This window comes from Podarcis cretensis, assembly GCF_951804945.1.
Source record: "Podarcis cretensis genome assembly, chromosome: 14".
Lineage (NCBI taxonomy): Eukaryota > Metazoa > Chordata > Lepidosauria > Squamata > Lacertidae > Podarcis > Podarcis cretensis.
In genome coordinates this window covers 44,442,895-44,470,239 of record NC_137183.1, presented here as the reverse complement: position 1 = coordinate 44,470,239, position 27,345 = coordinate 44,442,895, and the positions used below count along the sequence as shown (strand labels likewise).

The 27,345-nt window shown below is 44.8% G+C and overlaps 1 protein-coding gene across 4 annotated transcripts in view; it reads left to right on the top strand.

The window, feature by feature from the left end:
* TRRAP (transformation/transcription domain associated protein) overlaps nt 1-27,345 on the top strand; it is a 167,047-nt gene that overhangs the window by 88,003 nt on the left and 51,699 nt on the right. For all 4 annotated transcript variants that reach the window (XM_079953626.1, XM_079953625.1, XM_079953623.1 and 1 more), the window contains 10 exons: nt 547-834; nt 3,154-3,291; nt 4,657-4,769; nt 6,462-6,597; nt 13,379-13,570; nt 16,694-16,889; nt 18,454-18,719; nt 20,088-20,188; nt 23,646-23,847; nt 26,804-26,968. In XM_079953626.1, coding sequence (XP_079809752.1) covers nt 547-834; nt 3,154-3,291; nt 4,657-4,769; nt 6,462-6,597; nt 13,379-13,570; nt 16,694-16,889; nt 18,454-18,719; nt 20,088-20,188; nt 23,646-23,847; nt 26,804-26,968 — 1,797 coding nt within the window. The remainder of the gene's footprint in view (nt 1-546; nt 835-3,153; nt 3,292-4,656; nt 4,770-6,461; nt 6,598-13,378; nt 13,571-16,693; nt 16,890-18,453; nt 18,720-20,087; nt 20,189-23,645; nt 23,848-26,803; nt 26,969-27,345) is intronic.

The following is a 27,345-nucleotide window of genomic DNA, read 5'->3' as shown; positions in this document are numbered from 1 at the left end:
ATGCTGTATATTGCAGCTGCAGAAAGCATGTAAAACTTTGGAGGAATTAAGTGCAGTCGGTGAAAGAGAGAGATTCAAACTTTCTTGGGAATAATATATTAGAGAAATAACTAGTTCAGCGTTTCCCAAATTTGGGTCTCCTGCTGTATTTGGACTATAACTCCCATCATTCCTAGCTAGCAGGACCAGTGGTCACAGATGATGCTTGCTGCATATTCGGGGAACCATTTCAAGCTGGCCAGGACTTGTATTTTATAAATGTAGGCAATTAAGAAAACTTCCTTCAATAATAGTTGATGATCTTCAATTTTATTTGGTTTTGTTGTATATAGCAAACTGCTTGTTTTTTCCACAATACAGGCAGTATGTAAGCACTTTTATAAATAGTATTTCTGAGACTAGAAGTACACATTTCAGCATCTTTGCTATTTGAGATCATTGCATGTAAACTGTCCCAATATATTGGTCTTCTGTGTTGAAATGACTTGATTGCTTTAACACAAAGATTCAGCAGTTTTTCCCACCCACCTTTCTCTCCTCTCTCAGGCCCTTGCAGGAGAAATCAGCCCATTCTTGTGTAGCGGGAGCCATCAAGTGCAGCGGGACTGCCAGCCTAGTGCACTGAACTGTTTCGTGGAGGCCATGTCTCAGTGTGTCCCTCCCATTCCAATCAGGCCCTGTGTGCTGAAGTACCTGGGTAAAACACACAACCTCTGGTTCCGTTCGACTCTGATGCTGGAGCACCAAGCCTTTGAGAAAGGACTGAGTCTCCAGATTAAGCCTAAGCACTGCACTGAGTTTTATGAGCAGGAAAGCATAACTCCGCCTCAACAGGTAGGGAGCAATGTTTGCAGGTTGCAGGGTTCAAAAGCGATAGTAGTCAAATTCGCTATTTCTTTTAAATTTCACCGGTTTCCCATACCTCAGGATCTGCAGCCCAGAGTGGCTTCAGATCTTGGCTAAGAGAAACCTTGGTTGCTTCAGCTGTGATTAAAGCTAGTGGATTGTTTTAACTGTATTTGTGTGCTGGGAGGGAAGAATTTGTGTTAAGAAATGACTATGGTGAGGAAAACCCTGTTCCCAAGCTTGGCTTTATAAGTTTGTGAACCAAGGTTAACAGTACAGTGGTGCCCCGCAAGACGAATGCCTCGCTAAACGAAAAACCCGCAAGACGAAAGGGTTTTCCGATTTTTTAGCGACTTCGCAAGACGAATTTCCCTATGGGCTTGCTTCGCAAGACGAAAGCCCATAGGGAAATCTCCGGGGACAGCGGGGAAGTGCAGCACCTGTCCTGAAGGCTTGCGGTGGGAGGTCCAGGAACAGAGGAGAAGGCGCGCAGCGATTCTCCTCTGTTCCCGGGGCTTGCGGTGGGAGGAGGGTTTTTCCTCCCCACCGCCAACCTTCAGAACAGCCTTCTGAATGTTGGCGGTGGGGAGGAAAGCCCTCCTCCCACCACAAGCCTTCAGGACAGGTCCGGGAAGAGAGGAGAAGGCGCACAGCGATTCTCCTCTGTTCCCGGGGCTTGCGGTGGGAGGAAGGTTTTCCTCCCCACCGCCAACATTCAGAAGGCTGTTCTGAAGGCTGGCGGTGGGAAGAAAAGCCCTTCTCCCGCCTCCAGCCTTCAGAAGAGTTCCCCGCAGGGCTCCCCAAGCTGTGAATGTCTGCCCCGCGCGAGGGGCGCTCTGCTTAAGAGCGCCCCTCGTGCGGGGCAGCAGGCTGCTATCCGCAGCTTGGAGAGCCCTGCGGGGAAGTCCTGCAGGGCTCCCCAAGCTGCAGATGTCTGCCCCGCGAGAGGGGCGCTCTGCTTCAGAGCGTCTCTCGCACCAGGCAGCAGGCTGCTATCCGCAGCCTAGGCAGCCCTGCAGGAACTCTTCTGAAGGCTGGTGGCGGGAGAAGGGCTTTTCTTCCCACCGCCAGCCTTCAGAAGGCTGTTCCGAAGGCTGGCGGTGGGGAGAAAAGTCATTCCCCCCCCGCCAGCCTTCAGAAGAGGTCCGGGGACAGACTGTCCCCGGATCTGGTCTGAAGGCGGTCTCCCTAGGAACGCATTAATTGATTTTCAGTGCATTCCTATGGGAAACCGTGCTTCGCAAGACGAAAAACTCGCAAGACGAAAAAACTTGCGGAACGAATTAATTTCGTCTTGCGAGGCACCACTGTACGTCTTTCCTGGCCCTTGGTGGCTGAATTTTTCCTGCACACTCCATTGTTCAAAGTTGAAACAGTAGATCTCTCTTACACAGACACCCGGGGGGGGGGGTAAAATAGAATATTTTTCAGTATGTACTTGAGCTTGGCAGGATGTGAAGGAGAGAGAAAGAGAGGGGCAGAGTAGGATGGGCATGCCCACCACTGTCATGTGACTTCTGGCTAAGGGTGTATGTACAGTGGTGCCTCGCAAGACGAAATTAATCCATTCCGCGAGTCTCTTGGTCTTGCGGTTTTTTCGTCTTGCGAAGCACGGCTATTAGCGGATTAGCGGATTAGCGCTTATTAGCGGCTTAGCGGATAAGCGGCTTAGCGGCTTAGAAAAAGGGGGGGGAGGGGAAAAAAGTCGGAAAAACTCGCAAGACATTTTCGTCTTGCGAAGCAAGCCCATAGGGAAATTCGTCTTGCGAAGCACCTCAAAAGACGGAAAACTCTTTCGTCTAGCGAGTTTTTCGTCTTGCGAGGCATTCGTCTTGCGGGGCACCACTGTATATGACCTACAAGGTAAAAACGTCAACTGCCCTTTGGTGTAAGCGATGGTTTTCTGTGGGAATGCTGGCAGTCTTCTGCAAAGGTGGATCCTGGCCTGCCAGCCTCCAGCATTTCCTCGACATGACTCTTCCAGCAAAGCTAGTTCCTGACCGGGACGGTAGCGTATCTTCAGTCAGCTGATAAGATGTTCTTAGCCTTGATGGAATCAGGCACTCATCATATTGTGAACTGCAAAAGTATAGGCCTATTCCAGAAGTTCCTTTAACTGAGTAAGCCCAAGACACTAGAGTTGCCCATGTTTGTTTGGCCAGCTGCCTAATTATTCCATTTCCCGGCTCATAGCTTTATTGCAGAAAATGTCTGCTTCATAATGGGTCGGTCATAAACTTTGCGCCGTAGCAGCAACATTTATTATATTGTTATTGTTGTTCTTTTTGCTTTTCCTCTCCCTTTAAGGAAATACTCGATTCTCTTGTGGAGCTGTACTGTCTATTACAAGAGGAGGACATGTGGGCTGGATTGTGGCAGAAACGCTGTAAATTTCCGGAGACAGCAACTGCTATTGCTTACGAGCAACACGGCTTCTTTGAGCAGGTAGTATATTAGATTAAAAATTGACCATATAAATATGGCAAGCACACAGAGTGCAGGTGCGTGATTGTACTGGAAGCATTATATAATGTCCCTGTATTGAAGAACAGGGCCTGCCGACAACCTTGATATAGCATGTCTTACAAGCGGAGCTACAGTCAGGCAGCGCATGAGCGAATTTAATTGAAGGGCTTTTTCATGCCTCTTCAGACAAGCATTCCCCTGAACTTGACCTTTCTGATCTAATTGTTTTAGTTGTTCAACTTTTAATTGTTATGCTTTTTAACAGGCTTGCTTCAACACATGTTCCAATTGTAGATGTTTTTAACCTTTTGATGGAGTTTGTTTTATTGTATATTTTAAAGAGATGTGGATATTTTATACTTGTAAACCACTTGGAAGCCCATTTTGTGCATGTAAGTGGTATAATCACTATGCGCTGTAGAGGGAAGTGAGGGGCAGATGGGGCTTGTCAACCTGGGAATATAGCCCACCTAGGAGAAGGAAAACTGACTGTAAACAACCTCTGCCTTGTGGGACAACTTCGGGAGAAGAAAAGGCTAAGGGGAAAACCTTACACAAATCCCGAGTGGAGTCCCCAAGGCATAAAAATGCACAACTAAATGTAGTATGAGAGACATGATTGTCCTGGTTGTGACAAGCTAATAATAATAATAATAATAATAATAATAATAATTGATTACATTGATGCCCCACCCTTCTTCTCAAACACATTTGTGATCAAGCAATGCCGTTAAAAGGGATGCGGGTGGCGCTGTGGGTTAAACCACAGAGCCTAGGCTTGCCGATCAGAAGGTCGGCAGTTCGAATCCCCGTGACGGCGTGAGCTCCCGTTGCTTGGTTCCAGCTCCTGCCAACCTAGCAGTTCGAAAGCCACGACTGGACCTAACGGTCAGGGGTCCCTTTACCTTTACCTAATGCCGTTAAAAATAAAATGCAAATATATTTTAAGCGCCGGGTGTGGGGAGCGCAATTAAAACAAATTCAGAAAGAGATGTCACCAAATCACGTGCTTGGATAGCCTGATGAAATAGAGGGGTTTTCAACAGGCATCTAAAACAATAGTACAGTGAAGGTACTTGCAAGTAATGCAGATGGGTGATGTGCACATTTCCCCCCTACCATATCCAGGAGCGAGGGCCATTCATGCACATCAGTGGCACCAGTCCTCTGCTTGAGGAAAGAGAAGCTTTACTGAATGCAACTGTGGATCTTATTGGCTACAGTCTGTTGCACAGCCTTAATTCTGGCTTTTCAGATCAGGAAATAGTGATGCAGCATCTGTTTGTGAGTGTGCCGCCTCCTGTAGGATCCTGTGAGAAAATAAGCTTCATCAATTTCTTCTAGGCACAGGAAACCTATGAGAAAGCAATGGAGAAAGCGAAGAAAGAACATGAAAGAAGCAATGCTTCCCCTGCCATTTTCCCAGAGTATCAGCTCTGGGAGGACCACTGGATTCGGTATGTTAATTGAATTTGTTCTGCTGCTCGGTTTTGATGTATCTTAAAAGATTTGATGTGAGGCTGAACATAAAATCCAGAAGATATTGAGGAATGGGCAAATTTAGTGGAATCTCCTGTTGTTTAACTGATGCCTCAAGCCCATCAGTGGCACCATTTGCTATATTTTTGAACAAATCTCATCACACTTATTCCAGATCAAAACTGCTATACAGGGAAAAAAACACTTTGCTTTTTTAAAGAAACAACTTTAATTTGCCATGGTTAAAACCTCTTTTTAACCATGCATTTTAGTAAATATTTTGGCAATAAAAACTAAACAAAAATTTGGAAGCTTAAAAATTTGGCCAAAAAAACAGGAAAACTTGCCTGGGTTCTGTGTGCTCAGATGTGCATGTATGGTTCAGCCAGGAACATCTGGGTACAACTACCGTATTTTTCCATGTATTAGGCGAGGTTTTTTGACTCAAAAATCATGTCAAAAAACGGGTCTTCGTATACACGGATAGTGGCATGTGAGGGGAGCTGGTTGGCGGCCCACACTCTAGGGAGCTTCCTGCCCACAGTGACATGGGGGGAGTGGCTGCCCACTTTGCCAGCCGCCAACAACGGTCCTGCTGGGGTGATGGCGCGTGTGCAATTCCCCCTTTAAAAAGCTCAGAAACTTTGGGCCATCTCCCCTCATTTTCTTTAAATTTAGTCCCCCAAAATTGGGGGCATCTTATACATGGGGGCATCTTATACACTGAAAAATACGGTACAGTGGTACCTTGAGTTACAAACACCTCAGGTTACAAATGCTTCAGGTTACAAACTCCGCTAACCTGGAAGAGTTACCTCGAGTTGAGAACTTTGCCCCAGGATGAGAATGAAAATTGTGTGCCGGCGGCACAGCGGCAGCAAGAGGCCCCATTAACGAAAGCATGCCTCTAGTTAAGAATAGTTTCAGGTTAAGAATGGACCTCTGAAATGAATTAAGTTCGTAACTAGAGGTACCACTGTACCAGCTTTTTTAAAAACTTTAGGAATTTGGACCAACAACACCATCATATCCATGTGTTGAGACTAGCTGGCCTAGCACGTGGAATCAGTAGCGATGCAGAGAAAGCTCCCTTGGAAAGCGTGGCTTACAGAAGCCTGAATTTTGCTTCTAGGACCTCATCACTACATTTCCCCATGTAACTGGTGGCAGGCAGTGTGAACCACAACCACTCTCTCCTTCCCAGCACTATCTACCAAGCGACGGGCATTTCCAGTCAGCTTGGATTTAATTTTGGGCTTGCATTTGCCTTTTTGAAGAAACTTAAGACACCAGTGCTACTCAGGAGGTCGGAGACTCCCTGATCCACTTAAGCAAGTTTTGCTAATGGCACCGTCTGACTCAGGAATGTGAAAATCTGCTTCAAATCACCCTGATTTGCCTCATTGTTTGGGGTGCTCACAGAGCTGATGCATACCCCTAGTATTTATAAATTTGGAGGGGCGTTCTTCCTTTGTAACGGTTTTATGCTTGACTTTGCATTTTGGTTGTGTTTTACATATTTATTGTAAGCCGCCCAGGGGAGTTTGGTTGGTTGGGCAGCATTTTAAGTGTCACAAATAAGTTCATAAAATAAACTCCCTCTATTAACTATTTGAAATGGGCAAAGGCACTCTTAACCAGTGAGCTCAACCTTGTGTTCCTTTTTCAAGGTGCTCCAAAGAGTTGAACCAGTGGGAAGCTCTGACAGAGTACGGCCAATCGAAGGGTCATATAAACCCCTACCTAGTCCTGGAATGTGCGTGGCGCATCTCCAACTGGACCGCCATGAAGGAGGCGCTGGTGCAGGTGGGTTTCCTTCCCCTTTGTCCCAAAGGATCCGGTTTAATCCATGATTGTACAAAGTGCAACTGTTGGAAGGCGTGGTGGTGGTGCGCTTTCTCGTGATGGAGTGAGCAGCCAGTGAAGCTCGTGCTCTGCGTGCAGGTTTCCCAGATTTTTGTCCTAATTATTTCTTCAAGGGAAGAAGATGCTGATTGAGCATCTGCAAATGTAACACGGACAACTGGCTTCTGCTTCCAATCATTCTTGCCCTGTGTCTGGGGAGCTTTTTTAGCAGACGAGAGGAAAAGGGAGGCAAGTGAAGTGCGCAGGTATGCACACTGCAGTCCCCCGGTTCTCAAGAAACATCTGTCAGTAGGACAAGATGAAGGGAGTCAGGCTACTTTCCCTGGCTGCATTGAAGACAAATACCTTTTGAGGAGCTAGATGCATTCCTGCCTTCGCAATCTTGCTACCTCCCAGCCCCATTCCAAGTACACTGGAGCTAAAAGTGAATACTGCTAAGAGTTTTTGTTGTTTAGTCGTTGAGTTGTGTCCAACTCTTCGTGACCCCATGGACCAGAGCACGCCAGGCACTCCTGTCTTCCACTGCCCCCCGCAGCTTGGTCAGACTCATGCTGGTAACCTCGAGAACACTGTCCAGCCATCTCGTCCTCTGTCATCCCCTTCTCCTTGTGCCCTCCATCTTTCCCAACATCAGGGTCTTTTCCAGGGAGTCTTCTTTTCTCATGAGGTGACCAAAGTATTGGAGCCTCAGCTTCAGGATCTTTCCTTCCAGTGAGCACCCAGGGCTGATTTCCTTAAGAATGGAGAGGTTTGATCTTCTTGCAGTCCATGGGACTCTCAAGAGTCTCCTCCAGCACCATAATTCAAAAGCACCAATCCTTCGGCGATCAGCCTTCTTTATGGTCCAGCTCTCACTTCCATACATCACTACTGGGAAAACCATAGCTTTAACTATACGGACCTTTGCTGGCAAGGTGATGTCTCTGCTAAGAGTTATGGGCAGCCTATTTAGTTTGGGATGGCTCTTTGCCTTACTTTTGTGTTTGAGCCACCTCACAGCAGGCGACCTCCGGCAAATCCATTCTCTTCTCTGTTTATGCTCTTAGTCACAGCAAACCAGTGAGGACTATTTCTTCCCTTCCTGGGATGATTGTGCTGCTCTTCGTTCTCTGTTAAAACAGAGATGGCGAACCTGTGGTCTTCAAGATGGTGTTGGACTGCAGCTCCCTTAGCCTCAGCCAACGTCACCAGGGATAATGGGAGTTGGCCACGGGTTCCCCATCTCTGATGTCAAACCTAAATAGAAAACTACAGGTTATGAGCTTGTTATGATGTAAAGGGTTTTTTTATTATCATTTACCTGTGGTTGAGCAGTTTAGAGTGGGCTTTGAGATCACTTCCCCACCCCCTTCAGGAACACCAATTCCCCTACTAAGTAGCTACATTAGCATTTATGTTAATTGATTTAACCAGGGTTCCTGCTTATGCAATAATCTGAAATAGTCTCGCATTGTGATTTCAGATACCAGGTTACAGGTCCGGTTGAGGCTTCTGTACATCAATATTGCCCTTGGCCTCAGGTAGCAAAATGTCTTGGGCTGGTGCTAGTTCACTTGGTACCCTGGTTAGCTCTAAAGTCACTGTTGATGTGCCTGATAACTTAGGCACAATGGAGAAATGCATGTTTCAGGAAGGTGACAATGGTGGGACGGAGCATGTGATTTGTCAGCCAGTGTCCTGTAGGAATAGCTGCCAAAATATCCACATGTAAGTAATATTGAGAAGAGAGCAGAGTCCTTGTCTCTTTCATGACAGGGCATGGTTCTTTCAATAGTTCTGAGATTTCGTTTGTTTCATTTTGGCTCCAGAATTTGTGCATTAAGCTAAGTGCAGCATGGTCTGATGTACTTCTTCCTCCTCCTGAGTCTCTCTGTTTGCTTTCTTAAAGCCAGCATTGGGAACGGAGGCATAAAACACTCCTGATGGCTAATTGAGATGTATGTCAGTTCGGGTGGCATAATTTCAAATAAAAAATGCGTTAGTGATAGATCATCCACTTCTTTATTCAAAGGCAAGATGCCCTGCGTTAGTCCTTAATGGCACTGCCTTGCAGAACTTGCACGGCATAGCTCAGCAACCGAAAGGACAAGAAATCAATAAAACATGTTTTGAGGCTTTAGTTAGCAAATGGCAGAAGTGGAATGGCTCAGACTGCTCATCGTTCAAAGTTCTTAGTCAAAATAATTGCAGCCTGGGCCTCCAGCAATTAATATTGCAGCCGGGCATGTTAAAATAGTACAGGTGATGCACCTGTTTTTCTTAGTTTAAAATCACGGCTTAACATTTTTTCTGTTAATGAGTTTATTTTTCATTTTAATTCAGAGGGGTAAAAATAAACATAATATGGATGCAACAGAAGACATGTGAGAAAAACTACAATTAGAAGGAATGGTTCCAATACTGTGCTTGACTCTTAGTTGAGCATGTGTTTCACTGGCTCCAATTCAAATGTTATGGTTAAACCATGTCTTGTTCATTGGCATTGTGCCTTGAGCTTGTGTGCTCCCTTCCTCGTTTTCTGTTTTGCAATAAATATAGTTTGTTGGGATGTCCAAATCAGGCAAACCGTGATGATGAACAGGCTGGTACAGACATAATACGTAAGCCATGGTTCATGCTAATCATACTTCAGACTCCAAAGCATGGTTTATGTTCCTGATGCACAGGCGAATTATAGTTTGTATGATTTCCCTCTGCCTCTTCCTTCCCTGAAAGTCCCTAGATGCTAAACCATGGTTCATCAGATTGCCTTGGTTTAGGCATCAGAGCAGAGCATGACTTGATTTTACACCTGAATTATATTGCAGCCTTGGGATTTCTTCTTAATAAGTCAAGGTGCAGAATAGGTTAAATGCCTAAACGTATTTTGAGCTGCAATTTTGTCTCCTCTATTGGAGTAAGGAGAGTTGGAGGATATAGTTGTTCTAATGTAGTAGCTGAAAAACAACAGTTTTCAAATAGGTGAGCTTTGCCCTTTATGACACACCATGTAGTTACATCCCGTCTTCTTTGCCATCTCTACTGAGCAATGTGGATTTGTATTCTGATCATCCTTGTCCTTTCATAGGAACCACTTGAGAATATATGAGCTAGAACCATGTGTGTGTGTGTGTACCTGATGAGTTAGCCCTTCATAAAACCGGGGCTGCTGTAGAGCATTCAAAATCTAGTAGATTGCTTCAGGGCGCTCTGTTTTTCATGTCTAAAATATCTTGAGTGTGTGTTCGGGTTGAGTGAAATTCATGCTGTATTAAACATTTATAAAGCTAAGTGGCTGTGAAGAAGGGAGGACTGGTTTCAATATATAGCTCCTTCTTGTCTCACTGGTAAATCCATAATTCAGGCATGGGGGGGGGATATTTAAGAACTTTTCTTCCTTGATGCGATTTATTTCTTTAAAGAAATAAAAAAAAGGCTCAGTAAAGCTTACTCAAGTATCAGCATCATCCACATAGTAACTTGTCTCTGATTGAAGCTTTCCCAAGAATCCCAGCATGAATCCCAGGGAAGTTCATATTTAAGTCAAACGACGGCTCCTTGCTCAGAATTCTGTGTTCTGTCTTAATCTGGTGTGCTGAACTCAGCTGTACTCTCCCCCACCCTTTTGTGTTTGCATAAGCTTTCAGTTCTTTGCTGGGTTTTAATGCAAAGCTACGGGGTGCGTGTAACTAGGAAGGTTAGTGGTTACAGCATGAGGAAAGAGATGAGCTGTGTTTGAGCACTCCTGGATGGGAGCTTGCAAATGTAGCGAGAGACCAGTCAAAATCTAATCTGAATGTGAACTGTAGACCAGCTGTATTCTGCAGCATTGTACCCTTTGAGCTTCCCAACCACATCATCGTCATCATCACCATCATATTTTTTTATTTATACCCCGCCCATCTGGCTGGGTTTCCCCAGCCACTCTGGGCAGCTCCCAACAGAACAATAAAAACACGATAAAAGATCAAACATTAAAAACTTCCCTAAACAGGGCTGCTTTCAGATATCTTCTAAAAGTCAGATAGTTGTTTATTTCCTTGATATCTGATGGGAGGGCGTTCCACAGGGCAGGCACCACTACTCTGCCTGGTTCCTTGTAACCTCACTTCTCACAGTGAGGAAACTGCCAGAAGGCCCTCGGCACTGGACTTAAATGTCTGGGCTGAACGATGGGAGTGGAGACGCTCCTTCAGGTATACTGGGCCGAGGCTGTTTAGGGCTTTAAAGGTCAGCACTAACACTTTGAATTGTGCTCAGAAATGTACTGGAAGCCAATGTAGGTCTTTCAGGACCGGTGTCGGCAGCCACTCCCAGTCACCAGTTTAGCTTCTGCATTCTGGATTAGTTGCAGTTTCCAGGTCACCTTCGAAGGTAGCCCCATGTAGAGCGCATTGCAGTAGTCCAAGCGGGAGATAATCAGAGCATGCACCACTCTGGCAAGACAGTGCGCAAGCAGGTAGGGTCTCAGCCTGTGTACCAGATGGAGCTGGTAGACCACTGCCCTGGACACAGAATTGACCTGTGCCTCCATGGACAGCTGTGAGTTCAAAATGGCGTAGTTGCATTGTATCTTGGAGTGGTGGGTGCTGGAGTTGCCACGTGGCCTCAGTACTATAGCTCATCATCCTCCCAGCCTGCCACACGCTGCCATTTCCGACGGTTTATGCTTCTTGACGTGTGCAGGAGCAGGCAAAGGCTAGAGTTTACCCCGAGATTGAAATGGAGTAAATAAACAAATTCAAGGGCTGTGTAGAGTGAATCCGTTCTGTTCAAATCAATGGCAACATTTTCATGGAATTTGAGATTTGGATTATCTGGAGACATCAGTACTAGGGTGGATGCTAGTGGGAACTATGACTCTGTGGGGCATCCTTATGTCCAGGAAAGCCGTGTTGCTTCCTGTGAAATATTAGCAAGAAGCTTTGCTCTCAGTGTCCAAATGCTGCTATATATTGTTTCATAACTGTGGATTATGTTTGAGGTAAAGGTCCATAATACTCTGTACTTTTAGCATTGGTTAAGGCCCTGAAGGACAATTTGGGAAATATACACAGACACAGACACACATAATATTGAGGAATTTAGCATAGGAATGAAACGGGCTACGTATTATTTCACTCAGCTGTGAAATAGGGAGCTGAAATAAACATGTCTTGATAAAGATTGCTTCCAGGATGAAGGAGTCCTTTTATCTTTGAAGGAGTGTCCACAACCTGAGTGCAGCCATAGGAAATGTAAAGTTTTCTACATTATTAAGAAAGGAGGTGACGCTCTGAGGACAGATACCTGCTGCAATCCTCTCTCCTGAAAACTCTATTTTACTCAGCTGTTGGGTACTCCCTGTTGGTTTAAAGTTTTAACAGAACCACAATCCCGCTCATGGAAGCCCAATCCCTTCAATAATTATGGAATCATTTCATAATAATGAACATCATCATATTTTGGTGCTGTTTCCACGTCCCCCCTCCCCCTGCAGCTGTGCAGTACTGAATAGATTGCAGGGTAGAATTGAAGCCTTGAATTGCAGCCAAGTGAATTGATCATGTCTGACAGCTTCGCGTTGTGAAGGCTTGCAGGCTGAATCGACGTGACAGCCACCAGCAACTGCGGACATGCCATAGCTGGAGCTTGGATTGAAAGAGAGATTTTCAGTAATGAGGCCTATACTAATGAACTAAAGAGAAAATAAGTGAAGCTGTAAATTGAGCTGCTCTGGAATTTTTTTTTTTAAAGCCAGAAAACATGTTTTTCATAAATACAAGGATGTTGAGGCCAAATTGCCTCCATGCTGCTTCTACATTTATGCTTACTGTCCACTTTCCACTGTAGGTAAATGGCACTGGTGTTGTGTAATGTGACAATTTTGAGCCACCTATATGAACTCAGTACAAAGAACTGGAGATCTTGAACTTGACCAAACAATGGAAAACTGTGTTAAGTTCTATAACAAGTGTGTCTCTGGACCTCAAATTGAGACTCATACAAGCAAATACAATATTTAGAACGTACTGGACTCCATTATGCAGGTCATGGACAAATTTAACGATACTTGGAATTCATTTTTATAAATGCCGTATTAGGTTACGCAGTAACAACTTTTTGTAATGTCTACAAGTGTTTTTGTTCGGTTTTGTTTTCTGTATCAGTGCTATTTCTTCTTCTTTGCATCTTATCTTACTCTGTGCACTTGTAATTATGTATTTTTTATCTTTCAGTAAAGAATATAAAATAAGAAACTCCCACCTGCTCCCACCAACATGGTAAATCATCTGGCATGATGGGAGCAATGTAGTATGGAGGGCCACAGGTTTCCCTCCCTTATTTTAATGTCCACCATTTTTTTAAGCTAAGACACATTTTGTTTTAATGCATGTGTGTCTGCCAACAGACCTTGGTTTGTTTGGAGCTCACCGAGTCAGGACATGAAACCATAAGTTGAAAACAGTTTTCCAAAATGTGGTTAACTGTTATGAATCTTGCAAACTATTGTCAAGCAACAGTTTGGACCCCTTCAGCACAAGGGCAGCATCATGGAGACAGGTGTGAATTTAGGAACTTGAATCCTGGGCAGATGAAAAACGAAAGTGGGCGAGCAATTTTGCAAACCGTGGTGTGAGTTTTTCACCGCGGTTAGCAGAAAGCACGGTTTTGCGTTGTGTCTGAAAACCCAGCTGCTCTTTTTTTCTTTTGCAGTGTTTTCGCCTACAAAAAGCATTGTAATGTCTCGTTTTGCCCCAAGGTGGAGTTGAGTTGCCCCAAAGAGATGGCATGGAAAGTCAACATGTACCGTGGATACCTGGCAATCTGCCATCCCGAGGAACAACAGCTCAACTACATAGAGCGTCTGGTTGAAATGGCCAGTGGCCTGGCTATCCGGGAATGGCGAAGACTTCCTCAGGTGGTTTCACACGTCCACACGCCCCTTCTTCAGGTGAGCCAGAGATTGCTGCAAGTTGTCAGACCCTCCTTTGGGGGGGTATTGTTTTGCTAATTTATTTTTAATTATAGGCTTGTTTTTATCCTGTATTTTATTCTGCAAACTGCCCTGAGAACTTATGAAGTATATAAATCTAATAAATAAATCTAGGACCCTCCTAAGCACAGAGAACTTTCTTGTCGTTGCTGCAAAAGGTGTTTCTGAAAAACCTGGTCTTTAAAATCAACATGCAGGCTCTGTACGGAATTTTGTTCCTAGGTTTCCTGTAAGGAACCATGCAAAGAGCAAGGTGTATACACACGCATGCACACTCATCTTGATATGCCATGCCTGTTTTTACCCCCATGGCACTCAGCGAACAAAAAATATTGCAGGACATGTTATTCTATTTGTTTATTAGATCTGTTACCTGTCCTTTACTGTAAGGCCCCAGGGTGGGTTGCAGCAATAAAATATACAATTATTAAACAATTGCAATCATAAAAGTAGCAAAGTTTTGAAACAGTTCCATACATAAAACCATTTAAAATAACCTCACGAATGCAATACAATATCTATCTACCGTATTTTTTGCCCTATAGGACGCACCTTTTCCCCATCAAAAATGAAGGGGAAATGTGTGTGCATCCTATGGGGTGAATACAGGCTTTCGCTGACGCCTGGAAAGCGAAAGGGGTCGGTGCGCACCAACCCCTCTCGCTCTCCAGGCTTCACGAAGCCCTGCGCAACCCTAGGGAGCCTGGCACGAAGCTCCCGGGCTCCCGAGGGTCGCGCAGAGCTGCCTGCACTCCCGGGCGGCGCGCAGAGCTGTGCAACCTTCGGGAGCCCAGCGCGAAGCCGCACCGGGCTCCCAAAGGTTGCGCAGAGCTGCCTGCATTCGGAAGCCTGGGCGCACTGAAGAGCGCTCCTGGGCTTCGCGCAGCTCTCCGCAAGCCTGGGGAGACTGGCGCGGCTCCCTAGGCTTGCGGATTGCAGGCTGTTCTGGGGGCTGGGGTCGGGGGAAGCTCAGGCTTCCCCCGCGCCAGCCCCATGCCTGGGGGGGGGGAATAATTTTTTTTCTTTATTTCCCCCAACCCCCCCCCCAAAAAAAAATTAGGTGCGTCTAATGGGGTGGTGCGTCCTATGGCGCGAAAAATACGGTATATAAATAGTTCAAATAGAGATACAGACTGGGATAATACTGGAGGTTGTCTATGCATCCTTGCATCCCTTTTGTGGCATTTTCTGCCTTTTTGTTTTAATGACTTGATAACAAACTTCAGCCTTAAGATGAGAGCATGTCTGAAAGAGTTAAGATGGATAATAGGCAAAGTGCTGCATTGACCTCTTTCAGTAAGTAGGAGCTACCATTTCAGTTTGCCACATGTGCACGGTTGTAAGAATTAATAGTGATAAATACATTCTCAACACTTCCATGCGCATTGTGTGGCGTGTCGAAAACCTTCGTATACATTCTCATTGTCAAATTGCTAAAATAGGCAGTGAATGACAAAGTTGCCAGCATGGCAATGAAGCTACTCAGCAGTAATTACTTTTTCCTGCATCAGATAGTGAGTGATTAAATACCTGCTAGAAAATTAAATTTGCATGATGAATGGGAGGAGGATGAAGGTTAAGCTATTGTGAGAGCTGAAATTCTGGTGATTGTGTGTGTGTGTGTGTGTGTGTGTGTGTGTATGCCTATATGTTTGCAGGTGCTGGTGGTGTTTCTCTCCTTAATTTATTTTGTTCCCAGAGATTTGTGTGTACGTGTAGACAGATTTTTTTTGGGGGGTGGGAGGCAGTTATCTTAGTTGATTAATAGCTAAGACAAGTGTTCATCTCTCAAGAAGCTGCTTTGTGAATGGTTACATCTCTACAAAGGATTTGAATTCCAGTAAAGTTTATAGGCCTGCCCAGAGCTTAACTAACTCTGTGCTGCTTTTTGGTGGCTGTCAAAGTGCTGCTGCATTGCATTTGTCCTGCATAAGGTGAGTACATACTGGATTTGCAGAATGTGTTTGAAGGAAGGGCTGTTTGAAGTAAGCCAGAGTGGGGTGACCAGGGGTCGCCAACCCTTTTGGATCCATAGGTACATTTGAAAACTTGAGAGTGTGCTATGGGCACCATCATAACGGGCTGGTTCTCTTTCCCCTTCCCAGTCACACAGAAAAGGTTTATGTACTCCTCTCCATCCTCTTTTCCAAGGCGCCTGCATAAGTTATATCCAATAGAATTTAAAAGGGTCCTCTTGGATTTGCATGATTTCACACCCACCCACCCCTCAAATAACCCCTAAAACAAATTAAAGTTTACAGTGGCAGACTGAAAAATTAAAAAAAAAAATGTATCAGATGCTTGCTACCACCACAGAAACATTGATCTAAGGCAGCTGGAGGGCACCACGTCCGCTACCTGTATCTTAGGCTGTGCTATTTTACACATGCTGTTGCATCTAGTGCATCTATAAGCTCTCACCCATTTGTAAGCTGCGTTGCCCCAGAGTAGAGAGGAACAGTGTTCAGTCTAGAAGCCAGGAACCCGGTTCTGAGTCCCTGTGATGGTCAGTTTAGCTTCCTGGCCTTTACAGTCCTATTTCCTAGAGAAAATAAAATCATTTTATCATCTTTTTCATAGCTATGAACAAAACTTTCATAGACCCACCATTTTACTCTTCTCCAAAACAATTCAGAGACATGTCACCGTCTGTATAATGCCATATGGCCAGTGAGTGGCACTTCAAAAACAGCATGTTATATGCCGTTGGAGACAACAGCTGTTTGGGTTTGGTGTTGGTGTTGGTTTAGCAAGACCCCTGCCATGATCTTAAAGCAGCTTTTCTGTCCCAGGGAATGTGTGTTGTTTTGCATTAATGAGTATTCATGGCCCTGTTTGTTTCCTTAGAAGAGGGTGGATAATGAACCTTGATAATCTGATCAACAGCATTAAAAGAAACCAGCCAACTATATTGTGACGTTGACTTCAACGTTCTTCATTGTAATGTGTGAATGGTCTTCAATGGGCAAAACAAATCACTCAGCCGTTGGTGCTGCATGTGGTTAAGACAGTCCCCCCCCCCTTCCTGATGAGGAACCAATGACACATGTGCTATAACTTTTACAACCTTCATCCTCCTAGGCAGCACAGCAAATAATTGAACTTCAGGAAGCAGCTCAAATAAATGCAGGGTTACAGCCGGCCAATCTTGGGAGGAATAACAGCCTGCATGACATGAAGACTGTTGTGAAAACTTGGAGGAACAGGTTGCCAATTGTGTCAGATGACTTGTCCCACTGGAGCAGCATTTTCATGTGGAGGCAACATCATTACCAAGGTAAAAACACCCCAGTCCCATTATAGCCTATTTCGGGGAAGATACCCTCCCCTTTCCACCCCTCGCATAAAAGGTATGAATTTTTGGCTTTCAAAAACGCATAAGGAATTGTGATCTAATTCTTGGTTGGCAAGGTGATTTTGTTATTCCGGCCTTTTAGAAAACTATCTCCTAAAACTGTTGTATCTGAGACCCGTTCCTGGGACAGAAATAAAATGCAAAAAATTGAGGGTGATTTTAAATTTCCATTTTCATAAGCAGGTCTGGGGAGAAAATTCCCAGGCACCAAAACAGTTGATGCTGGTTGATTTAAACTTCAGGCTCTTTATAAGGCTGGGGCTTAGGTGTATGGAATGTTTTTCCACTCTGTTGATGAGGCACAATCATGTATATTTGACAATGTGCATCAATCTGGGCACTGAAGCATTCAGAGCCAAGACTGGGTGGGTGGGTAGGTGGCTGAGTGAGTTCATATTTATTTTTATCCAGCTTTTTAATCAAAATATTTTCTGAGCAGCTTACCAATAGATCAAGTCGCATAGTACAATACAGACAACAACAAAACTCAGTAAAAACAACAAGACAAAAGAAAGCAAGTGGAACTAGCATAGCACAGGCCGGCAAGATAAGGAAAGCCTGGGTACATAAAACGATAGGCACCTGGTGACTGAAAGCTGATGGATTTGATGCCAGGCACATTTCCATTGATGCAGGACATCTGAAAAAAGTCATTTTCCTGGTGTTCACCTATTTAATTGCTGGTGGCTAGGAGCACCCAAGGAAGGATCTAGAATAATTAAGATAATCTGACAAGTTTGCATGGGAAGACAGGTCTTTCAGATGCCCAGTTCCCAAGCAGCATGAGGTTTTACATGCTTAAAACCAGCACCTGGGATTGTGTTCAGAAGTTGCCCAGGATCAGTAACATAGCTGCTGTTTTGGGACCAGCTTAACTTTCTGAGTAGCATTTAGATGTCTGACTCTGGCGGAAGGAACGGAATACATTAGCTGCTCTTGCTGTGATATGAGTCACTTCAAGACATGAAGCATTGGGTCACTGGTGCCGGGAGAAAGCAACTGCTTGTGGAACTCATGCTGTCTTATAGGTTTAGTGAGATACGACCAAGCCAAATCTCCTCCCAGGCTGACAAGTCCCACCCCCTCCTATGATGTGGCTGAGAGGAGGTGTTTCAAAGCTTCTTCTTTATTTTAAACAAGCCCATGTCAGAAATTTCCAGCTGTGGGGAAGGGGGAACACGTGAGCCTTGGAGGAGCCTGGGTTCATTCATGTCCTTCCAGGGATGTCCAAACTGACACAGGGGCTGGATTAGGCCCCTGGGCCAGACTTTGGACATGCCTGTTCCAAGCCATAGCTTGCTTGATTTCTCAGTGAGCCATAAGGTATTGAAGAAATGGCTTTGTGGACTGAGGCGATCCAGTGATCTTGCCGAACCCTCCGCAAGATCCCACCTTAAGGATGCAAACGTAATGATGAATCAAAAATAAACATGTGTAAATTCATTTAACGTAATTTAAAAAGTTTTGCTCTCTCGGGTTTCCCTAGCCATCGTCAGTGCATACGAGAACAGCACTCAGCACGATCCTAGCTCCAATAATGCTATGCTGGGTGTCCACGCTTCAGCCTCTGCCATTATCCAGTATGGGAAGATCGCTCGGAAGCAAGGGCTGGTCAACGTGGCTCTGGACATCTTGAGTCGCATTCACACTATTCCAACGGTGCCAATTGTGGATTGCTTCCAGAAGATCCGACAGCAAGTCAAATGCTACCTCCAGCTGGCTGGAGTCATGGGCAAAAACGAGTGCATGCAGGTATAGCAACGGCACATGTTACTATGGGGCATCATAATGCAGTGGAATTTTGATGGTGTTAGGACACCGGTTATGTAAGCAATGTTAAATGGGATCAAGGAATTTAGTGTGTGTTCTGTTTTGGATGGGCTTCCCTTGAAAGATTAGGTTGCCACTTGCAGGAGTGTGTGTTAGTGAGAAAGAGAGGGGTGGGGAGGAGAGAGAGAGAGAGAGGGAGGGAGGGAGATGCTAGAGCAGGGGTAGTCAACCTTTTTATACCTACCGCCCACTAATGCATCTTTCTTGATGGTAACATTTCCTTACCGCCCACCAGTGCTCCATGGAAGGAGAATTCAGCTGGTGCCGTAGAATCCCCTACCGCCCACCTAGAATCCTGAAACGCCCGCTAGTGGGCGGTAGGGACCAGGTTGACAACCCCTGTGCTAGAGGCCTAGTTAGCCATTGTGACACAGACTGCTTTCTACCAGTTTTGGCTGGATCGCCAGCTGCAAACACTTCTCATTGGATTGCTGTCACGCGTTATATGCGGGGCTTCCCTTGAAAACACATCTGATGTAGAATACGGCCTTCGAAAATTTGATTGGCATGGCCGTTTTATTATGCACATTGTGCTGGTTTTCAAAGACTTCCGCTGGCTCTTTATTCACATCTTTAACTTAATTGTCTTTAAAACTTACCTTTGAAAGCCGTGAACAACTTGGCTACCCAGATAACTGCAGGAGCTATAAGGCTGCACACAGACTCCCGGATTCACCCCATGGCCCTGATCTGGGCGCCCTTGATCAGCCCACACCACGCCAACCTGGGGACCAACCAGCCTTTATCAGGCCTTGGATCAATTTGTATCGCTCCCCATAATTTGTTTTGTGGGGGACTGCTTGCTTGCAAGCACTTTTCCTGCAGGGAAGCCCCCTGCAAAGGAGCCACAGCCTGCAGTATCAGATCCTCCATCCTGCCAGGCAGGAACTCCTCCCTTCTTCTGAAAAGATGCACCTGGCCATTTAGGTCCCCCCTACTACTCTTAGCCATTTCATGATTTTTCTCCTTTCCCCCACCCAGTGCCCATCCAATGCCTGCATTTCCTTCCTGCTTGATCCCCCTGCCCCTTGACAGTGCAAAAGGGTAAAATATCAGTGCACAAATTGCAACAGTGCTAGTATGCATATTATTGCCAGCTCTGGGTTCCTGATTCAGAACAAGAAAAATGGTTACATTTAGGTATGGACGGCATGACTCTTCACCATTTGGAAGCTCATGAAATATCCTTTTAAAAGTTTTGATACTTCGTTTTCTTCTTCTTCATATGTTTCGATTTGCCTTGTGATATATATTTTACAGTTCTTGCTGTGTAAAAAATCTATTGAACAGGGCCTTGAGGTTATTGAATCAACAAATCTGAAGTATTTTACCAAGGAGATGACTGCAGAGTTCTACGCGCTGAAGGGGATGTTTTTGGCTCAGATTAACAAGTACGTATGACTGGGTTAGGTGTTGAACACACATCTGGGAATGTATATGCCAGAACACAGTGATTCAGAGGCTAAGTAAAAAGACACAGTTGAAAAAGTCACAGCTTCAGTGTGGGTGGGAGTAATTACGCTCATTATCTGTACCCCACACTGCATGGAAGAAAGATTGACTGCAGCTGCCCACCTGTGTGCTGAGTTTTCCAATGGTGATATAATTATTTTTTAAGAGTAAGCTGGGATGTTGATGGTGAGGGATCATTTTTCTTATAATTTTTTTAGTTCATAAAATTTATACACTACTTGGTCATTTTTTAAAAAAACAACCCTCAGAGCGGTGTACAAAAAGATAACAGTAAAGTCAAGAAAAATTTGCAAACCTACTTTAAAACATAACAAAAGTTAAAACACTAAAGCAATAAAATCACCTCAACTTTCTAAGCGTCTAGGTCAGGGGTCTGCAACCCGCGACTCCGGAGCCGCATGTGGCTCTTTTACACCTTTGCCGTGGCTCCGGGGCGGATACTAGCGAGGGGAGGAGGCGCATTGTGCGCCCCGACACTCCCCACTGTGGCGGGCGCTGTACTGGCTGTGACGTCGCATAGGGGCGGTGCGTGCATTAGTCACGCACCGTCCCGATGTCACCTTCCCTCCCGCCCGCCCGCTACATTGTAAGGGGCATGTACGCTGGTCACTGCATTGAAAGGGGGCATGTACGCTGGTCACTGTTTTGAAGGGGAGTGAAGAACACACACACAAAAAAGGTAACTTGTTAATTTAACGTTTATTTCTATGAGGAGGAGTAATTCTGAGGGGTCAAACAAAGAAATAATAAAAAAGTGACAAAAAAGTTATTTTTATAATGACGAGTTTTGCGGCTCCCAGTTTTTTTTCCTTCGGAAATGGGTCCAAGTGGCTCTTTTTGTCTTAAAGGTTGCAGACCCCTGGTCTAGGTGGCAGGTGTTTTTAGCAAGGAGCTGAAAAGAGTACAGTGAAGGCTTCTGCTTGGTCTCAATAGGCAGGGAGTTTCAAAGTGTACACATTAAATGACTGAGTTCTTACAAATGCAGAACGTGTATTATGTGGCACCTGTAGCAGTGTCTATGGAAGCAGGCTCATGTGGGATGAGATGATCTAAAATAAATGGTAAATGCTAAAATAAATGGTAAATGGGGGTTTTCTGCCCTTTCTCTTTGGCAGCCCCCACCAGGCCTGTAATCTGATAGAGATGGAAGAGATCGCAACTGGAAGTTAAAGTGAGGTAGTTACTTTTGAGAGAGGGGCTTAGGACCATCCTTTTGCACTGGAAACCCCAGGACCAGTCAGCCTCCTTAAACCCATTCCAAACAACGTAATCCTAGATATATGTTCAGTTCGAAGCAAGTCTCATTGAATTCAGTGCGTCTTACTCCCATACTCCACAAACCCCACATTTCTCTTAAGGTTTAGCACCAAATGACCCACCCCAGACAGCGAAGGCAAAGAAAAGGGATAAAAACTCACTCAGAGACATGACCCTTCATGGGGCCTTTCACACAGCTTCTCTCTATTGGCAGTTGTTTCCCCAATGCCATTAACCAATGGCACTTGGCGTCACCACGGCAACCAGAGAAGCAGGACCCAGCTAGCATCCATTATGTTCGTTTCAACATGAAGGGGGGAGGGCAAAGAGAGGGAAGGAGGGAGGGGGAAAGTGAAAGCATCTCTGAAATTCCAATATAAAATATGGAAGCCTGTAGAACATTGGCAAAGCTTGTGACAACGATTTAGTGGTCCATATAGTAGAGAGAGATAGACTACCAGTCTTCAGCTGGTGGATCGGGGCCCACAAGTGGCTCACAGTCTGACCCAAGATGGGCCACACCAGTTGTACAACTCTTGCTTTTCGAAACTATTCCAAACGGAGAAGGAGAGGGTAGGTTTAGGGTACCTCTACATCTGTTCAGCAGTAGTTTGACTGTCAGCCATTCCGCGCAAACAGATTTTCAGACTCCCTCCAGATTGAGCTTGATGCACTGCGCCACTTCGCATGCTGAGAATGCAGGAGAAGCTGTTCGTTGGCACTCTGCTGTAGCCACTTCAGAGGCGGAAAATCAATGTGCTTTTGAAATGTATACCGCCTAGCTTCACAATCGCTTACGGCAGAAGGAATCACTGTCCTCTCTCCGGAGGAAATCTAGAGAGAATTTTAAATAGGGGAAAGGTAATTAATTTAGCAAGGAAGCACAATGTGCTCCTTTTGAACAGCCGCAAGTGCGCCTTTAGAAGGTTTCTCCATCAAGACGGCCGGGCTGAATAATTTACACTGCTTATCTGCCATCAAGGACTTTCAAGTGCCAACTTTACCTATCCTCTTGTCAAAAACGTGCTTCCTGTACAGTGTCGGAACTTGTGCTCCCAATTTCATGTTTTCAAGTTAAAAATCGTTCTTTATTACCCTTTCCCAGCTATCGACTGAATTGGGACCCAAAGGTCACTTGCGCAGTCCCTCTTCTTCCCACTTGGCCTGCAAGGCAAAAGGAATAAAAGAGAGTCATCAGGGGTGTCAGTGATAGATAACCTGAGAGGCGAGGGAGAAAGGAAGTCTAAAGACAAATCCTGTTGTTAGCAGTAGAAAGCCGTAATAAGGCAAGCCATTTATCAGCCTTTTCCTTCAGTAATAAGTTGCCGCGCCGCACAGCCTAGGACACGAAAAGCTGTTAGCAAAAAATAAAGTGGCTGAGTAATACCCAGGCTAATTAGCTGTTTAATAAGCTATTTGACAGATAAGGTTATTTTCCATTTGCCATGTTTTTCTCCTGGTCCCATCAATTTTTTTATTGCTGCAGGCTGTTACTCCAGGTTATGTGGTCCAAACTTAAGTAAAACTGAGAGCAGCTTCTGATGCAAAGGAACAGGAAGTGCTGACGCTTTGTGCTTCCTGTTTCTTTGCATTGTCATAATCTCTGAAATAGGTTTCTTGTGTCTTCCCCAGAAGGGAGCTGTGGATTTGTGCAGTTTCTCAGCGGAGGGGGGAGTTGCAATAGATCTATGTTGGGCTTTAGGCTGAGGAATAGGAGGAATAAATTCATCCAGCAGACACATAATTTGGGTGGGGAATTGGCACTGGCTTCCTCTCACCTCTAGGATATAAAGTACAGCTACTTCCTTTCCCCACATTATTATAAAGCAGCCTTTGCCAACCCGGTGCCCTCCAGATGTTTGGACTATAGCTGCTATTCACTGGCTGGGGCTGATGGCAGCTGTCATCCAAAACATCCGGTGGGGAGCAGGTTGGTAAAACCTGATACGAAGGAACACAGGGATATTTTTATTTTTAGTATGGAAAACTCCAGACGTTTCTAAGAACCGTCTTGATTGTTTGATTTAGGGATTCTGCTGTTGCATTCCATTCTCTCTTTGTTGTTCCTTGCGCTTGTTAAACTTCAGCAAGTATCCTGCCCAATCATGTTTCCCCCAGGTCCGAGGAAGCAAACAAAGCCTTCTCTGCAGCTGTGCAGATGCACGACGTTCTAGTGAAGGCCTGGGCGATGTGGGGAGACTACTTGGAAAACATATTTGTGAAGGAGCGTCAGCTGCATCTCGGGGTCTCGGCCATCACTTGCTACCTGCATGCCTGTCGCCATCAGAATGAGAGCAAGTCCAGGAAGTATTTGGCAAAGGTGAGGCCCTTTCCGTCTGGCCTAGGTGGCGAGGCCCAGACTCACCAGCCCTGCTATGTTATATATGTATTCTGCAGTTGACCTCCTTTGTAATGTCTCATTCTGAAATCTTTAAGATAATATTTTAGTTTTCTGTTGTGTTGCTTTGACTATACAGTGGTACCTCGGGTTACATATGCTTCAGGTTACATACGCTTCAGGTTACAGACTCCGCAAACGTAGAAATAGTACCTCGGGGTAAGAACGTTGCTTCAGGATGAGAACAGAAATCGTGCTCCGGCGGCGCAGCAGCAGGAGGAGGCCCCATTAACTAAAGTGGTGCTTCAGGTTAAGAACAGTTTCAGGTTAAGAATGGACCTCCGGAACGAATTAAGTACTTAACCCGAGGTACCACTGTATACTCTATATTTGACTTACTTCAGATGGTTTTATTTATGTTTTATTGATTTAATATGCTGTAAACTGCTTTGAGATTTTTCTTAAAAAGATAAAGCAGTATTGAAATTTTAAAAATAAAATAAATACCGTGAATGCAGAGGTGTTAGTGTATGTGGCTTATAAGAGGAGCTCCGGCGTTTCTGCCTGACATACAAATTATACCGTTGGGAATGGGCTGTTGTGACAAGGATGCTGATACGGCACGCGATTCATACGTTTTAAACACAGACTCAGGGCTTCAGCAGATGTTGGTGAACATAAGCATTAAACGGCAGACACGTTGTTGGAGGAAGTCAACATGCACGCTAGCTGTGTGGACAGCAGCCTTTTGCATTCTAGCACAGTTCACCAGAGTTTAGGGAAACGAAAGATTGGGTGTTCTCTTGCCTCCTTTTTTCATTTTGAGGATAGTCATCCTTGAAGACGGGTGCACAACAGGCATTGTCACCTTTCCTGATCCTTTACCAAAGCCATCTGTCATGGCAAAGAAATGGTCTCCACAACCAACTGGCAATTAGCCAGAGCTGACTTAGGTTGGGGGGTGGAGAGGTGAAACTATCTGTAGCCATCAACTGCTTTCAAGGAAAGAGGGGTAAATTCAATTGATTCAGATATTCTCCCCTGATACATAATGAACTACCCAGATGCTCCTGAGGCCACATTCCCCCTCCTCCATTACTATATTCCTACTTTAAGAACCCTGGATGTATACATCCAAATGACTTCAAACCTGGAACAGATTCGGATTCAGTTTGTGGGGTTCCCTGGTTCCCAGTGCTTTTATTTTTATTTGAGGTCACTTCAGTGCTGCTTAATGCAGCGGTTGGACTTCACCTCCAGGGACCTTCTCCATTGTCTCCAGAGACAGTCGGATGGATGCCAACATCAACAGCAATGTCTGTGTATATGAAGTTCAAACATGTGGTGTGCTCCAGTTTGAGGAAAGCTGAGTTACTGGGGTAGAGAAGGACTATATCAATTAGGAAAAGCTGGAGTAAGCAGCTGCTAAAGCAGGCCAATAGAAGGGTGTCTTTCTTTCTCAGTTCCCTCTAGAGCAGGGGTGGGCAGTGGGGTGGTCTCCAGATGTTGGACTCAGTTGTGGATAATGGGGGTCCGACAGTATATAGAAGGCACGGTGTTGACTGCTGTTGGAATTTACTGGGAAAGGGGCCAAGTGGAAGTTGGTCTAGTTAGACGAAGAGCCTTGCTTTATCCCTACTATATATTATAATATAGCAGTTGAATATCTTGACATATCCAAACTAGCCGTATATCACAATCGTCATTGTGGCCCCGGTTTCAAAAAATCTAAAGTGTACCCCAGAACATACCCAGTTCTATCAGCTGAAATGGAAGTTTAATAATGGGTTATAGCTTCTAGCACCTGAGCTTCAGTTGAACTTTGGTTTAATCCAAAAGGTTCTAAAATGGATTTCTCCCCTAATCTTTGACAAATGACTAGTATTGTGCCCTGTATTTAAGAGAGAGAGAGAGAAAGAGAGAGATTTGTTTGGGCAAGTTGCCAAACTAATTCAAATGTGAGTTCCTAAATGGCTCTTGCAGTCTTTCAATATTGCTTTCGTTTTAAATGTAAAGTGTGCATAAACGTGACCTGCTGGTTATCTAAAAATAAAGAAAATGTACTGTTTTTACCAAACTAAATTTGCATTTGTGTATTAATGGGCATTTTGGGGTAAACACATAACACTACACACTTTTAGCTGTGAAGCAGAGCAGAGCTGATTTTAATCTTGCAGCTGTTGCACATTACATTTAATTCTGCCAGCTTACTTCTTTCCAAATATTACTATTTAGGGGATTTGACTTCATATTTTGCTTCTTTTTTTGCATTTGTTAGTCACCTAATAACAATTCTCCAGATTACAAAAGTATCTTACATATCTGACATTTATTGTCTCTGATATAATTTGGAAGCTATCCCATTGTTTGTTTGTTTATTATTTATATAGCTGAAGGTGGATTTCCCTGCCAGCATTTGGCATAATAATCATGACCTCGTTAACCCTTTTTTGGATCTGTTTTACATCTTTCTGGACTGGAGCAAGATACAAAGGGCTTATCTCACAATAGCATTCAAGTTATTCCAGTGAAGATAGTCAGATCACACTTTGTCTGATACCTGTTGCTCACTAGAGTGTTGAATGGAAAGGTCTTTCCCTTCATTTAGAACCTTGGAGACTGTCTACCTAGCTGCTGAAATAAAGTTTTAAGTTATGGCAACTTAGAGGCATTGGATAGTTGAGATTCCTGCATTGCAGGGAGTTGGACTAGACGACCCTTGGGGTGCCTTCCAACTCTTATTGCATTTAGTGTTAGTCCTACTCAGAGTAGACCCATTGAAATTAATGGATGTGACAAAGGTGAGGGGGGTGACAGCATGCAAAAACCAGAACTTAGCCTTTGCCCAAACTCTCTTTCCATGTGGGGGATATTGAAATGTCATCTACCCATTCTCCTATGAAAGGACTTCATTTTCATTTTCACTCTTTTCTTTTAGGTCCTTTGGCTACTGAGCTTCGACGATGACAAGAACACGCTAGCAGATGCTGTTGACAAGTACTGCATTGGAGTCCCCCCTATCCAATGGCTGGCTTGGATTCCACAGCTGTTAACCTGTCTGGTTGGGTCAGAAGGGAAACTTCTGTTAAACCTTATTAGTCAGGTAGGAGAGTGTGATGGGATGATTAGCTGCTTGTGCATAAAAGCTTAGTTCCCCAGAGCTTGGTCCTGGTTGTCAAAGCTCTGTCTATAGCGGAGCCCCTTAAACATGACTCCCTCAATCGCTGGCAGAATCCGACAGTGGGCGTTTGCGGAATCTCTTCCAACATAAAAGCTCCTTAACGAAAACGCATCTTCGAGATTCTCGGCGCGACAGTTTCCGGCGAGGAGTGGGTGTACCTAAAGGAGGTCCTGAAACTTCTCCACTGTTTTCGCTGGAAGTCTCCCTGAGCCATCCCTCTGACTCACTTTCCCTTGGAGCTCCCTCTCTCCCCCTGCTGGTTCCCTCTTCTGCTGCTGAGTCTCTCCTAGCCTCCGTGA